The sequence below is a fragment of the Manis javanica genome, chromosome 14, assembly GCF_040802235.1.
Source record: "Manis javanica isolate MJ-LG chromosome 14, MJ_LKY, whole genome shotgun sequence".
Classification (NCBI taxonomy): Eukaryota; Metazoa; Chordata; class Mammalia; order Pholidota; family Manidae; genus Manis; species Manis javanica.
Window position 1 is genome coordinate 3309589 of NC_133169.1, and position 14255 is coordinate 3323843.

Genomic DNA, 14255 nt, shown 5'->3' on the forward strand with positions numbered 1-14255 from the left:
CCCCAGACGAAGGGAGCTGTGCACGGGGCCTTAACTTCAGACTTCCCTGGGAGCATGGAATTCACACTGTGCACAACGTTAGCTGGGAAGCTGGTAAAGTTCACACCCAAGATTCAGAACTGCTAGGGGGAAGAAATTTTGAAAGATGAGATCTTTGCATGCAAGTAACTGGTACAGCGGCTCCCATACCCAAACGCCCGCGTGTCTATCCAGAGCCTTGCACCTGTACACAAGTTAGGAGCTCCCCAAAAGGTAACTCACACGTCCCAGCTGAGAAATACCGAGGAAGAGGAGACACAATCAGGTGTGCAGATGAGAATGGAGGAGCCCCGTAGCATCGCCAGCGCCCACGTCTGGTAACACTAGGGGCCACAGTCAATACCCTCCCTTCGCCTCACAGGCAGGGAGCGCCCGGTGGGGAGGAAGTGCCGGGGGAAAGCAGCGACGCATCTCCATGAAGTGCATTCTGACCAAGGGAGGTCCTGCCCCTGGTGACCGCAGGTTCTTTCTGGATGAAGACCCTTTGACTGGAGTCAGGCAAGAGGGCAAGGATTCCACTGTAAGGATTTAGCCAGCAGACGGAATGCTTGGCCTACTTTTTCAAATGTATGTGTTTGGTATATTTGGTATGTTTTGTTTATTTTTCATGAAGACAAAAACAAAACACCCCGTAAGAATGCCTGACAAGTTAAGGGTTGGAAATGCAGTAGGGGGATATCTCCCTCATTTTACTTTGCAAATACAGGCAGGCATTAAAACCACCGAGATAGTCTGCTCCGCCATGAGTTGTCCCTGGCACCGAGATTTCCCCCTTCCCTCCATCTCTGATCAGATCCTAGAAAGAGATCGTCGTCGGGAAGGATCAGCTCTTCCTGGGGCCTCGCAGAGCCCGGAAGCTCAAACTCTGCTGGAAAAGGGCCCCTCGGAGCTCAGAGACAAAACTGGAACCCCGACAGTCACAGGACGTGTCCCTGGGAAGAACCAGAGCCTTGGGAACGTTCACCTGTGGGAGGAAGCGCTCTCTCCGGCGCACAGAGCCACACGGCAGCGTTACCGCCTGACTCTGGTGTTCATCTCTTGGCTGCGGAACTGCCGGGAACGTCCAGATCAAGCCAGACTCCAGGGCACGCAGGCTGGGCTCTGCGGCCATTCCCCGGGACCACACCCAGGTCCGGAAGGAGGAACAGGGACAGGCAGTGAGGGTTTCCAAACATATTCCAGGAGAAATGAAGACAAAGGAGGGGCCTGCGACTCTGCTTGCCTGTCGTGAAGCCAGGAGGCAAAAGGATAGAAAGAAAAGCCATCAGCACAATGGCGCCTTTCATGCACTGCCCTGGGGGGGAGGGAGAGGACAGCACTGCAGAGAGCCAGGTGCACTGGGTCCGCTCCAAAGACGGGACACAGGGGACGCCGGGAAGAGAGCCCTGTGTCTGCCCTCCCAGAGTCAGACCAGGAGACCTGGAAGGGGTTTCAAGGGTCGTGTACCCCATTTCCCCTCCACTTGTACCTGAGGTAGGTGACCGCTCAGGGATGTGTAGCCACGGCGGGTTCTTTCCATTGTCCTATACCATCCATTTCTGGGTCACCCTGGTCAAATCCCATCCCTGTCAATCTGGACAATCCCGCAGTGTAATTAGTGGGTGTTACTAATTATACCTACTTTATACAGAAGATGGCCAAGTACAGAAGCTCAGGTCTTGCCGTTAGTAGTCAGTTAAAGCTGGATGAAACGTGTAGTGGCAGGCACCACCTGGGGACCAGAAAACGGAGGAAGTCTGCTGGGGCAAGGCCGCCCTCCGCTCCCCATTCCAGGAGACACGTTTTCCTGCCTAAAACTAGCTTTTCTAGTTGTTTCAATATTCCAGAGTTCCTCATGACACTCACCTTACAAAACTGGTCACAAGCTCCCAACACAAAACATTTAGAGCCACAGAGGAGAGAAGAAACCATTTTAAGCAGAAATTCATCCTGTTTCTATCACTGTCTCCCCAGGAGGGAAACGCTTCCTCACCTTCCTTCACCTCCCATCCCGCACACACCCTGCCGCTTCCCTCTAACTCAGAGGCCACAGACCCCCCACCAGGTCAGGACTACCTTGTTACCTGCAGCTGCAGGGAGAAACGCTGCCTTGCTGTTTGGGGGCTCCCCCACCCCTCCCAGGCTAGGAACCCACATTCTCTGCCGGCACACACCACACAGAGACAACGTCGGCCTCCAGCTGGGCCTGCACCACCGGGCCTCCTCCATCTGGTTCGCTGGTAAACACACCAGAGGTGGCCAGATCCACAGCTCCCCCGTTCTCCCTATCCCCGCTCTGGGGGAGCTGTGCTGAGCAAAAGCATCAATACTGACATTCCCACTAGGAGAAGCTGTCTCTCCTATCGGTGCGCATTGTAGACCCTGCTCTTCCCCTCATCATTCTCATTTACTTTTCATGACCACAGTAATCTTCCCACCTTGGGCTTTCGTCCCACAGCCCCGCTAGGCGGCCCCATCTTTGTGCCTCCCAAGACCCACTGTGTGTTCTGAGGGCAGCTAAGCCTTTCTATCACAGATGGCCTCGGCCTAAGGACAGGAAGGGCACAGCACCAAAAGCTGACACAGATGGGTCACCCATTTCTACTCCAAACTCCCAGGCGAGGAAAGCCCAATGCTTCCCCTGCAAAGTTAACCTCTACCCACTCTCCACACGATTCCAGAATGGCGATGCAAACGCATGAGGCAACTGGGCATCTTAAGAAAAAACTGAGCAAGTCACAAAATAAACAGCATACATCTAAGTAGGCAGCACCTCACGATGACCTTTAACTTCACTCATATTTAAAGGCAAATCAGCAATAAGTACCTCACTCATTTTTCTTTTTTTCAACTCAGGACAGCGGTACAATGTTCAGTAACACCCAGCACTCATAGGTTACTCCATGACTCAGCTGCCAGCAATGTTTATATGATAATAAAATAAAACACTGAATGTCGCTCCACCCAAAATCTTGATATCTTAGAAGGAGAGATGTGTGGGGAGGAAGGAGGGGTCAGCGAGGTCCTGATCTTGATCATCCACAGTAGGAAGTCAGTAAAGAGCGCCTTGATCCTTTGTTTAAATATGGAGATAAATAAAAGGAGAAACAACCTCAAGGGTTGCAAGTGGTTGTCTCTGGGAGATGGGACGGGGTGAAGGATACTGATTTCTGGCCACAGGCCTTGCAGCCGTCCTTACCGCCACCATCACCTTCCTCACAAGAGCCCACATTCACAGGCTGTTTACCACATGCTGCGTAACATTACAATTGCCTTCTCTCTATCATTTCACGTAATCCTTTATAATCTGTGGGAAGTAGGCACCATCGTGGTACCCATTTTACAGATGAGCAAAGGGAGGCCCGGCGGGTGATGTTGTCTTGGATGACAGCAGTAGCTGTGGCCATGTTAAGGCAGTGACTGTCCTTTTATGCCACATGCATTGCCTTTTAACTTCTACCAAAGTAATCATAGACAGGTTCAATCTCTCATCCCGTCCATGCACACAAGCAGCAACATTTGGAAATAAGAATGGCCAGTTAAATATGAGTGTGTGGGCCATTTGCAGTCTACATGATACAAGGCTCAGATGGGGATGAAGCTGGCATGACATTGCTGTCACCCCAAACTGTGCCCACCCATCCACCCGATTAGAATGCCTGGTTCCCCAGTGGGGAAAAGTTCAAACTGCCCTCTATGGAGTTTTACTCACATCTAGCTCGTTTCCTGGGGCTAGAAAAAAATTCTTCTAATCTGTAAATCAAGTCAGCTTCCAGGATTCTTGCATCCTGAGACTATGCGAGTACCCACATCAAAAGAGCTCTTTGCTATCCTCAGGCTCGGGTCTGGGATGGAATGTTTGCCCCAGCGCAACGTGAGCACCTGACACAAGGGCAGGTGACTGAGGGCCCTTCTGAAGCTCATCCTCAGACCCCGGGCTGACCTATGAACTCCTGCCCTGCAGGTTAACACTCTGCCCCACAGGAGGGGAAAAGAACGAGACACAAGGCTTAACCACCTCCCGCATTATTATAAAATATTACTATCAAAAAAAAAAAAAACCACTTTTCAAGTACTCTTTTGTTTCTCATCAGCATTATTCCTGGAAAAGACCATGGCCAGTAACCAGGATGTTCAAAACTCCAAATAAGGTATGTCCTTCGAATTCAGTGACATGAATTTTCTTACAGGGATGGCATCGTCCAGTAAGAACCAACAGAAAATAAACGGGCAGCAGCCCCCTGCAGGAGCACGCCCCTCCCCAGGGAACGGCGCATGAGCTAATGGGGCTCCCAGATCTCAAGGAGCCTGATGTCTGGCTGACATAAAACAACCTCCGATCTTGCTAATTGTTGAACAGCTAAGATAACGTCGCACCTCAGGGGACATGCTCCCCAAGGAGTCATGGAGAAAAAAGAATCTAATTCCCAAAAGGAGCAACAACCGTATCTGTACTTAAGTATATGTTTGTAATTGAAAAGAAAAGGCTTTATGGGGAAAACAAGCAAACCATGCTGAGGAAGGATTTCGTGTCACCCTTCACTTGGTGTATTTCCTGTTCAGTCCACGCCCGCCGACGGCGAGCCCACAGGCCCCACCGATGTCACGCCAAGTGACAGAGAGCAGAACGGGCGTGGAGGCAGGAGGGGGCTCTGGCACCGGAGCCTTCTGTCTGTGCCGCCATCTCCTGCTCTGGAGCCCGGGGATAACCACAGTGCCTCACCTCCCGGAGGGGTGAAGGGCCCCCCCCACGCAAACACGTGGACCAGCACCTCACACATGGTCGGTGCTCAGGTAATATTAGCTGTTATTGCAAGTATTTTGAAAAGAAATAGATAATAAATGCACATACAAATAACTTCAGCTAGTATTAAGTGGTATGAGGGAAATAAGGCAGTGGGAGAGTGACTGCATGCAGGCCAGGGGCATTAAGCCCATGCTTCACAAGAGCACATGCCACTTTTGATCAAGAAAAAAAAAGCGGGAAAGTGTGATAAAAGCTGTTCTTCCTATTAAATTAAAAACCTGTGCCACCCCTCAGAAAACCTCAACTCAAACCTGAAACTCAGACATTTGCGTAACAGCTTAACAGAAAACCAGTGGTTTTTGCTATAAATACAGGGTTCATGTAAAGCCAGGTTCTCCATGCTTCTCTACAGTAACTTCACATGAACTAGCAGTTTTCCAACTCACGGCGTTCAAGTTGCCTGAACGAGTCCCATGTTCCAGACCGTCAGCTCAGCCAAAGGCCTGGCTGCCATTCCCCAGCCGGCGCCCACCCCACCCTCCACACAGCCGCACTCCCGGGACCCAGCCCCCACGACGGCAGGGCAGAGGAGCAACTGTCGGGTGCCAACAAGCGTGCCTCCTGCACCCCTCCTCACCAACGCCAGCCCGATGTCCAGCTTGGCAGAGAGCAACTACCATGAAGACCAGTAGCATTACCGACCAAAAACTATGTGAGATTATAAATGTATGTGAGATTAACTTCTCAGATCTCAAATTCTGATGTTAGAATGAAGAAAACAAAGTAACCTGGGTGAATCCCTATATAACTCAACCCCACACTCTGACCAAAAGAAAAAGAAAACCCTTACATTCCCTGGAGTATTTCTGAGCACCTATGAGATCCCAGGCATCGTGGATAGAGACGGGACACCGCTCTGAAAACCCCGTGTGCTGGGACGACACGCAAGTGGAGAGACAGCAGCACGAGGTGGCACAGGAGGAGGGCAGGACGGGAGCCTCAGCCCGGACGGGGTGGACTCCCAGCTCACCTCCCAGGACTCTGACGTGACCACCCGAAGGGAGGGACAAGAAAGTGGGCCAAAGCGGCCACACATCCGGTGTGGAGGCGAGTCTGAGGCCGGGGGGACCGGCTGGGAGAAGAGACCTGGGGCTCGGGGAGTACAGGAGGTAAGGCTGGAAGGCTCAGGTGGCAGGCACTGCTGACGGCAAGCCTGAGGCAAAGGAGAGCCGCTAAAGAATTTTAGGGGTGTGACAGGCATGGTGACGGCACATTTTTTAGAAGACACTCCAGAAGCAATATGGAGACGGTTTCAAAGGAGGTCCAGACTGGCAGCTGGGAGCTGGGCCACTGGACAGTTATCCAAGCAAGAAAGGGGGTGGGGTGGGGTGTCCCCAAGAGATATTCAGGAAGTAGAACTGACAGGAGCCCGGGAGCCTGGACGGATGTGGTGGATGTAGGAGCACCAGCCGGAGAATGACAGGGACGAGGCAAAGACTCTGTCCTGTGCATCTGCATGGAGAAAAACAGAGGTGGGGCAGCGGGTCCAGGGCTGGGAGGCAGCGAGGTTGGGTATGAGGGGCTAGTTCCGAATGAGCATGGTTCAGCATCAAGTGCGATGCCCGGCAGACGGCTGAACACATGGGAAAGAAGCCTGGGAAAGGGCCGGGGGCAGGAAATAACCTGGGAGACATCAACGGACGAAGGACACAGAGTATGGGAGGGAGAAAACCAGTGATCCATGACAGGGGTGACGCAGGGCCCAGTCCCAGGTTCTTTTCCAGGAGCCCAGAGACGATGGAGAAGAACAAGGAGAGAGGCAGGAAGGCAGCTGGCCAGGAGGGGTGAAACCGGGAGTTTCCAGGTGGTGGCCACTGTCACAGGGCACAGAATGGCTCTAATGGGTCTTAGGAACTAACTGATCACTGGCTTAGGAAGAGAAGCTGTACGGCGGCCACCTGACACTTTCTGGCTTGTTGAGACCTCTGAGGGTCCTTCCTGCTCGCCTACCACCCCGCAGTAACCAGACTGAGTCCTTTCTGTGCACGAGGCTGGGATCCAGACAGACAGCTGCACTCAGGCACCTGGAGGCTGGAGGTCAGAGCTCTGACAGCTCACCACAACACACGGGTGGGAGAGCTGCAGGGGACCAGTACACAGCTCAGCTCGGCAGATATTGTTAAGTGCCTATCATGCAGGTAGGTCCTGTGTTAGGCACGGGGTTAGCACAGAGGAGTCAGACCCAGACGTAAGCCCCATGAAGTCAAGGGCTTTATCGAAGGCGCTGCTGTATTCCCAGCACCTAACAGAACACCTGGCACTCTGTAAGGAATCAATAAACATGTACCGAATAAATGAATGAATGAATAACATGACTTTTACTTTCAGTGGCACTCAAGGGTGAAAGCTTCAGAGGAAACAGTTTGTGATCTGGATTGAAAGAGCAGTAGGATTTTCTAGGCACAGGATGACTTTATTTTTCACATTTATGCATCTCCTATACAAGACCAGGTTGCTAGAGTCACACAAGCCCTGGGAAACCTACAGCTATAAAACACGGCCTCACCCTACTACGCATCAAACCACTGATAGCAGGGCTAGTGAGGGAGGGGGCTTTTCGTGGTGCTGCCACCTCTCCACTTGGAGGGCACTTACACAGGTGTGTTCACTCTGTGCTAATTCGCTGAACCATACACTTATACATTCATACACTTTCCCTTGGCTTCAACACCTAATTAAAAGCATTTAAAAAAAATAATATTAATAAACTGTTTTTTTTCTTCCCCTAACAACCCATGATCAGCAAACCCACTTAACTCTTTTAAATAAAAGGTCCCAGGGAACCACCACAGAAAAGGACCGCTGAGGCCTGCAGCAAGCTGGTAACAATAAGAAAACGGAAAGGGCGACAGCGTAAGAGAGTGGCCAACAGCTGACTTGTTACAGGCTTTCCCAGCAAAAAGAAAGGCCACTGCCCAAGGAAATGACATCACTTAGTAAGTGGGAATCAAACTGTCCTAACGGGCCCTCGTCAGAACCAGCACCACCACGCCTGCACACCACCAGGCCATGCGCCCAGGGAGCTGCGCTGGTTAGAAGCGGACAGTACGATGGCCACAGAGCCTACTGTGACAGAGCAGCCACGGCAGAGCACGAAGCACCACGTGGCATCCACTCGCCCACGGCAGAAATGCCACAAAGCGTGTGTGTGCTCTTGCCAGGCGTGTGCTCTCACTGAGCGTGTGCTCTCGCCGCCTCCCAGTGTGTGCTTTTGTGTGCATTTTCTCATTGAGCCCTAACAGCAACTCTGCAAACTAGACTGTCTCTTTTCACAGATGCAGAAATGGGCTCAAGAGAAACCTATTAAAAGGGGCCGAGCTGGATGGTCACACCAGCGGGCACAAACTCCAAAGCCTCTGGCTGGACTCAAAGCAAGAGAGCATTTCCTGAGCAAACCAGTTCTATTCCATCTCTGCTTGAAGCCGACACATCATAAAGCTTCCGCTCTATCACACCAAGAAGACCTTAAACCACACAAAGACCCGCAAAACGAGCCTGTGGCAGGCCTACGATGCAGCGTTTCTTGGAAGGCAAGTCCAAAATCATGTCCTCCACCAACTATATGATCAGTCTGGCATCAGACTAGGAGGACTTTGCTTGCATTTCCTTCCAGAAGGGCATTCACTGACCCTTTTGTTCAAATACAATGTGTCACTCAATATTCTGGTCCTTCTGCTTTCAAATGTTTACTTTCTCTACAAAGGAGAAGGAGAAAAATGAAGCTACTGACTAATCAAACTAGCATGTTTTACCTCAATAGGAAAATCAACAGATCCCCAGGAGATATGCCTCACCAGAAACAGCAGGGCTCTGAGCCAATCTCATGACCAAACTCAATCTGTAGAGAAATTCCAGAGAAAACTCTCTCAGAAAACTGAGATGCCATTGGGCAGAAACATACCCTCAGAAACCCTCTATAGAGACAAAGTGCGGTCACACCACAGCCAATTCAGTAAATGTCCAGATTCCAGAGCACCTGTTGGCAGAAATGCCAACCTTGAGACACACGGAAGGGACAGGCTTCCCATGGCCCCCTGGGCATCTGGCCTGATTCTGAGTTCTATTGCTGCTCAGAACTGCTTCTCATCACCAAACCCCTCATACATTTAGCAGGACAGTAAAGACTGTAACTGCTTCCATTTACAGAGTGTTTGCATTTCTTTCATTGAAAAAGGAAAACGTTTTAAATAAACAGCATCTCAGATCTTCACACTGCTGTTGTACAGCAGAAACTAAAGATTTTATACACATAGTTGCATATCATCTGTGTTGATGAAAGGAAGAACACTAATAATCCCAACGGGAAAACACACTAAATTACACCTAGAGCTTCGGAAAGCGTTTATCATGCCAAGCCTCTCCAAGGCCACAGTCCGTTCCCTACAAGGCGCACAAAACTCAGAAGAACTAAAAAGCTGCCATGAGCTTTTCCTATGCTATACAGGTCCGCTCGGGACTTTCCCAACTGCACTCCATGCGACAAAAGGTCTCTACTCAGATTGATGCAAGCTGCCCAGAGCAGAGACAGTTTTTCTCCAGATGATGGACCTAACCTCCCCTAAGATAGGGAAGATAATCATTTTGGCTTAAAAGAACTACTCTTCCAGCACTTCTTGAGTTAGAAGATCCAGTTCATTTCAACAAGCATTTAATTAAGCAAAATAGGTGAGAGCCCCATTAAGAACTTGACAGCAAGATGTTATGGCTACTCTCCAGGTGATTTGGTATTTAAAAAAATGCACCATTCAACAGGCACCTAAGCCACCCAGCATGGACACCTACACCAAGCTCTGTGGTTGACAATGTGCCAGCAAGTCCCATCCAGGTGAAGGGACCCCAAGAGGAAGTAAAATGTGAACAGCAAAGAGACAATTAGCCACATCCCTCAGCAGCAGCCTAAGCAACCAGATTAAAATGCTAAAAACTAGGATTAGAACAGGTAAGGGGGCCAAGAGCGAATGCATTCTTCAACCAGTTATTCAACAAATGTTTGAGTGCCTACTGTGTGCAATTTTACACAGGGTAACCACGAGGTAAAACAGTTAGTTAACCATGCTGCCCCCTGATGCAAGCACTGTCCTGGCAGAATGAGCAGCCAGCACGGGGGCCCATCCGGAGGGCCTTGTGGATCGCTGTAAGGACTTCAGCTTTTTCTGGGAGGGAAATAGGAAGTCAGTGCAGGGTTTTCAAGCAGAGTCGGGATGTCGCTACCCAACCTTTATTTTAACAACCTTCATTTAACATTAGTTACCCAACTAACATTTTAACAGATCATTCTGGCTGCTATGATGGCGACAGAATATACACGGACAAAGGTGGCGGTGGAGGAGGTAGGGTGCCACTGCAATGACCCCACTCAGAGGCGACGGTGGCGTGGCCCAGAGCCGAAGCAGTGGGGATGAGAAGTAGGCAGACTGTGGACAAGGCACGACAAGGCCAGCAAGACATCTCAGTGGACAGGATATGAGTGAAAAAGGAGTCAAAAAGGCTCCCAGGTTGAGGCCTGAGTAACCGAATGAATGAAGCTGTCATCAGCAGAGAGCGGAGAGGTCGCAGACTGAAAGGCTGACGGGGGAAGGCCTGGAGTTAAATACTGGACGCACTGATCTTCCTGTTACACAGCCAAGAGACGTCAAGCAGTGTGAGAGAGAGAGGCCTTTAGCAGTCGGTCATTCAACACGCATTTACCGAGAACCTACCTAGACTGTTCAGTCCATGTGTTAGCCTCAGGCAAGGGTCAGGAGAACCAGTCCCTGATGCTGACTCAGCCAGCGGGAAAGGCAGAATCAACAAGCAAGGACCACACGGGACGGGGCAGAATACTGCCACTGACGTCTGCTTGGATGCTTTAGCAACACAGCAGGGGAACGCGAACCTCAGCAGGGAGGACTTCCCAGGAAAGGCGGAAAGAATGCATATAAAAGGAAGGTGGGTGGAGGGAAGGATGCTAGGAAAAAGGAGCCCCATCTGTGAGAGAAAGATATAGGGTCCCAGGTCCTAGGAGAAGCCCAGTTAATATCTGGTGGAGGTGAGTGTTGGCAAGTGGCAGGGGATGTCATCCTTCAGGACCCCCCCCCCCAAAAGCAGATTATAAATGCCAACTGCGTCACACAGGTCAGACTGGAGAAAGAACGTGTGAGAAACGACTCAGCGTACTCAAGGCTAGTTATGCAAGGTGAAGTCTAAGAGCTGAACGGCCCCTCTTCTACAGGGCATTACACAGATACCCAACAATTGGCAAAGCTGGGCTGGAACCCAAACTTCCTAAGTCAGTGGCTGTACAAAGGGGCAATTTAAAATAGTAGTGCTAATAATAGTGAACAACCTAAAGACTGGGTAACAAATCCTTTTACAATCTGGAGGTTTCCAGTTTTTGCTCTCAACAAAATTAAACGAGGTGGGTGGCAGGCTGGTTGATTCATAAAAATGCCTTGGGTTCTCACATAGAATTTGAAGGGTAAAACCTGAGTGACCTTGATGTAAGTCCTTCCATTCCCATCTACTGATGCCAATAGGGTTTTTTGCTATACAAGCAAAAAAGTCTTATTCTAGCATTGAGTAGCAATGATCCACTAACACATGAAAGCAGTAGGTGGGGGAACTCCATCTATCTCATCAGGTTGCCTTCCAACAAAATTCTACCTTGCATGTTTCATTACTCATCAAAATGTCTATCTACTTGCTTTGATTAAAATATGGCAGTAACTATAATAATGCCACCAAGAGAAATTAACACTGAAGAGACTTATGAGAACAGGAGTTGGTATTATTCCAACACACCTATGTGTTTTTGTTGCAAAGGATGATAGAAGGATCAGCAAAGGATTTTCATGTAAAAACAAATAAAAGGCAGTTAACATTTGATGAGTGAAGAACTGAAATATGAATCAAGAAGAAAAAAGGAAAAATGAACATTTCTGACTCAAACAAGCTCATTCGTTTATTTCTCAATGGATGACAATAGGTCAAATTATTATGGTATATAGAGCCCATCAGATATATTTAAAAGAAGGAAATCATTATTTTAAAATGTCAATATTTATAGTATAACAGAAGCTGCATCGTTTGCAACTCTACCCATGATGACAAAAACTGAGGTCAAAAATAATGTGGTACAATAAAGAACTCTCCAAAATGCTTACACGTGTCTGGAGACCACAGCCCAACGTGACAGATAGGTCAGCACTGTTAGCACCCCATTCTGCTTACTACAAGCCTCTGTCCATAGCCTGAGAGATCATCAGCCTACATGGGGCAGAGACACTGTGTGGGGAGGAGGCAATCCTAGACACCTACTCAACCTGGGCTTCATAGAGGACGGGCAAACAGAGGGTGTCTGCTGAGCTATGACAAAAGGCCCTTCAGCCGAGGGGGAGGGAAGGCCAATGTCAGACCAGGCGCATACTCACAGACAGACTAAAGCAATAAAGAAGTACTGCATGTTAAGTATCAGGCACAATTCTTGCAAAAGCCCTACAATAACATGTCACAAGTCACACAAAGGCCAGGTGGCAGAACCTTCTACCACTATTGTGAAAATGAATGCCTACCGCAGGTAAAGTGTGGGACCATGGGACTGCTGGGCACCTGTTCCTTGGGGGACTCAAGGTTACTATGTAGGGGACTTAAGATTACAATGTAAGAGACTCAGGGAGGTTCAGAAATACTCTTTTGACACATTTCCTGCAGTTTCAGAGGGAGTGTGAAAATAACTGCTTTTTAAGAGAAACCCTAGGAAAGATCATTCATAATAGCCAGGGGACAAAGCAAACTCCTTGTTTTTAGAATTATCACCCTCTTTCTTCATCATTCAAAATTCTCAAAGCATACATGGTTCATTTTAGAACCAATGCCCTCATAGCTAGTCAAATTACTGCTTATGAGAAACCTGAAAGCCCACGGCCTCACAGGGGTCTTTATATTTCTCAGGTTATTGTGTTACACAGTCTACTGATGGTTCTTTTATGATTGTGAATACTGTGGCTTTCTCCAGTGTGAACTCTTGCAAGCAAGTGAATTAAATGCTGATGAGTATTTTTTCCCCCAACACCTGGCAACTGTTGCACCTTTCATTTTGTCTTTTAGAAAATCCTCTTTTCCTTTTCATGTTCATGTAAATTTTGCAGTTACTTGTTCATTTGAGAGTATTTCACTTGCAAAAATAGTTTTGACTTCCAGGTTTACAAAGAATGGAGAGAAAACATATTTATTAAAATCAAATGATCAAATTATGTTAAAAACATACTTGAAAATGTTTCTATTGTGCAGCAACCTTGTTGCCAAAAACTTTATGTACATCCAAAACGCTCAAACAGAAATTTGTAAGAACTTGTGAACTATTCCAAAGAAGGATTTCGGGTGGGTTTTGAATCCATTAGTGAAAACCCTGTAAGTGGAGCATACTGGTTTTGTGAAAATAGCTGATGGGGAATGGAGAAGATGAACATTTTCTAGGTGGTTTTTAACAAAAGGCACTGCCTAATTGGGGAATGGGACTGTCATGATTTGGGAAATACTGCAAACGATGAGGTTTTGGTATTTGGATCTTTTTAGGGGATACTTTTTTCAGCTATGATCGTGACTAAATCAAGACTGAAAAGACTACCAGGAGAACCAAACCTTCGGCCTTGTGTTACCACCAAGTCTAATAACACCAAGATATCCCAAATCCATGAATCACCATGTATAACACAAGATCTTTAAAAATAAAACATTCTTTAGTCACAAATAAGTATATTTTAATAAGAATCAAAAGGGCTTGCCATCACAGAAACCACAATTTTAAGTGTTTATTTCATTTTCCTCATCCTTTCATAATTGCTGTTTTTGTTTTATAATCATAATAGATTATACTTAATAATTTTACATAGACATGGTATGTTATGATAAGGAGATGATCAAATGTTTCAATTAAGTTGGCTTAATGATAAAAATGGTTTAATGGACAAGAAAGCATACACACACACACACACACAGAATACACCTTCCAATCTATCTTATTGATTTAAAAAATTGAGACATACAGTAAAGGACCTTAGCGATCTTGAGCACTTCCAACAGCACCACCTCAGAGCCCAAGGCAAAAACAGGCCGGTCATCAGCAGTGAAATTCCCAAATACAATCTGTCTCCATCACAGAACCTCATAAAATCTAGACACAAAAAGAAATGATAACATCAGCCAGAGGACCTAAGCAAATGCTGTATAATGAGCTGCAGTCAGGTGACCACGCTTCAAAGACACTCAAGCAAGGAATAAAGAAGGCCCTGAAGCACAGGCGCGCTAAGGGCAGGCGGCAGCAGGGGGGGCACTGAGGCTGGTGTTTGGCCAGGCACAGTGCTCCGGGGCTGACCCAGCCAACAAGAGGTCAAATGCCAAGTCCTCGGGCCCGGGGCAAGCATGGCGTGCCCAGTAGCAGGTGGGACTGGAA

The 14255-nt window shown here is 48.3% G+C and overlaps 1 protein-coding gene across 6 annotated transcripts in view; it reads right to left on the reverse strand.

The window, feature by feature from the left end:
* UCK2 (uridine-cytidine kinase 2) overlaps window positions 1-14255 on the reverse strand; it is an 83895-nt gene that overhangs the window by 42616 nt on the left and 27024 nt on the right. For 2 of the 6 annotated variants that reach the window (XM_073221343.1, XM_037023715.2), the window contains exon 2: window positions 13849-13976. The exons of the other annotated variants lie outside the window; for them this stretch is intronic. In XM_073221343.1, coding sequence (XP_073077444.1) covers window positions 13849-13971 — 123 coding nt within the window. In that variant the 5' untranslated portion in view covers window positions 13972-13976. The remainder of the gene's footprint in view (window positions 1-13848; window positions 13977-14255) is intronic. 6 annotated transcript variants of the gene reach the window in all.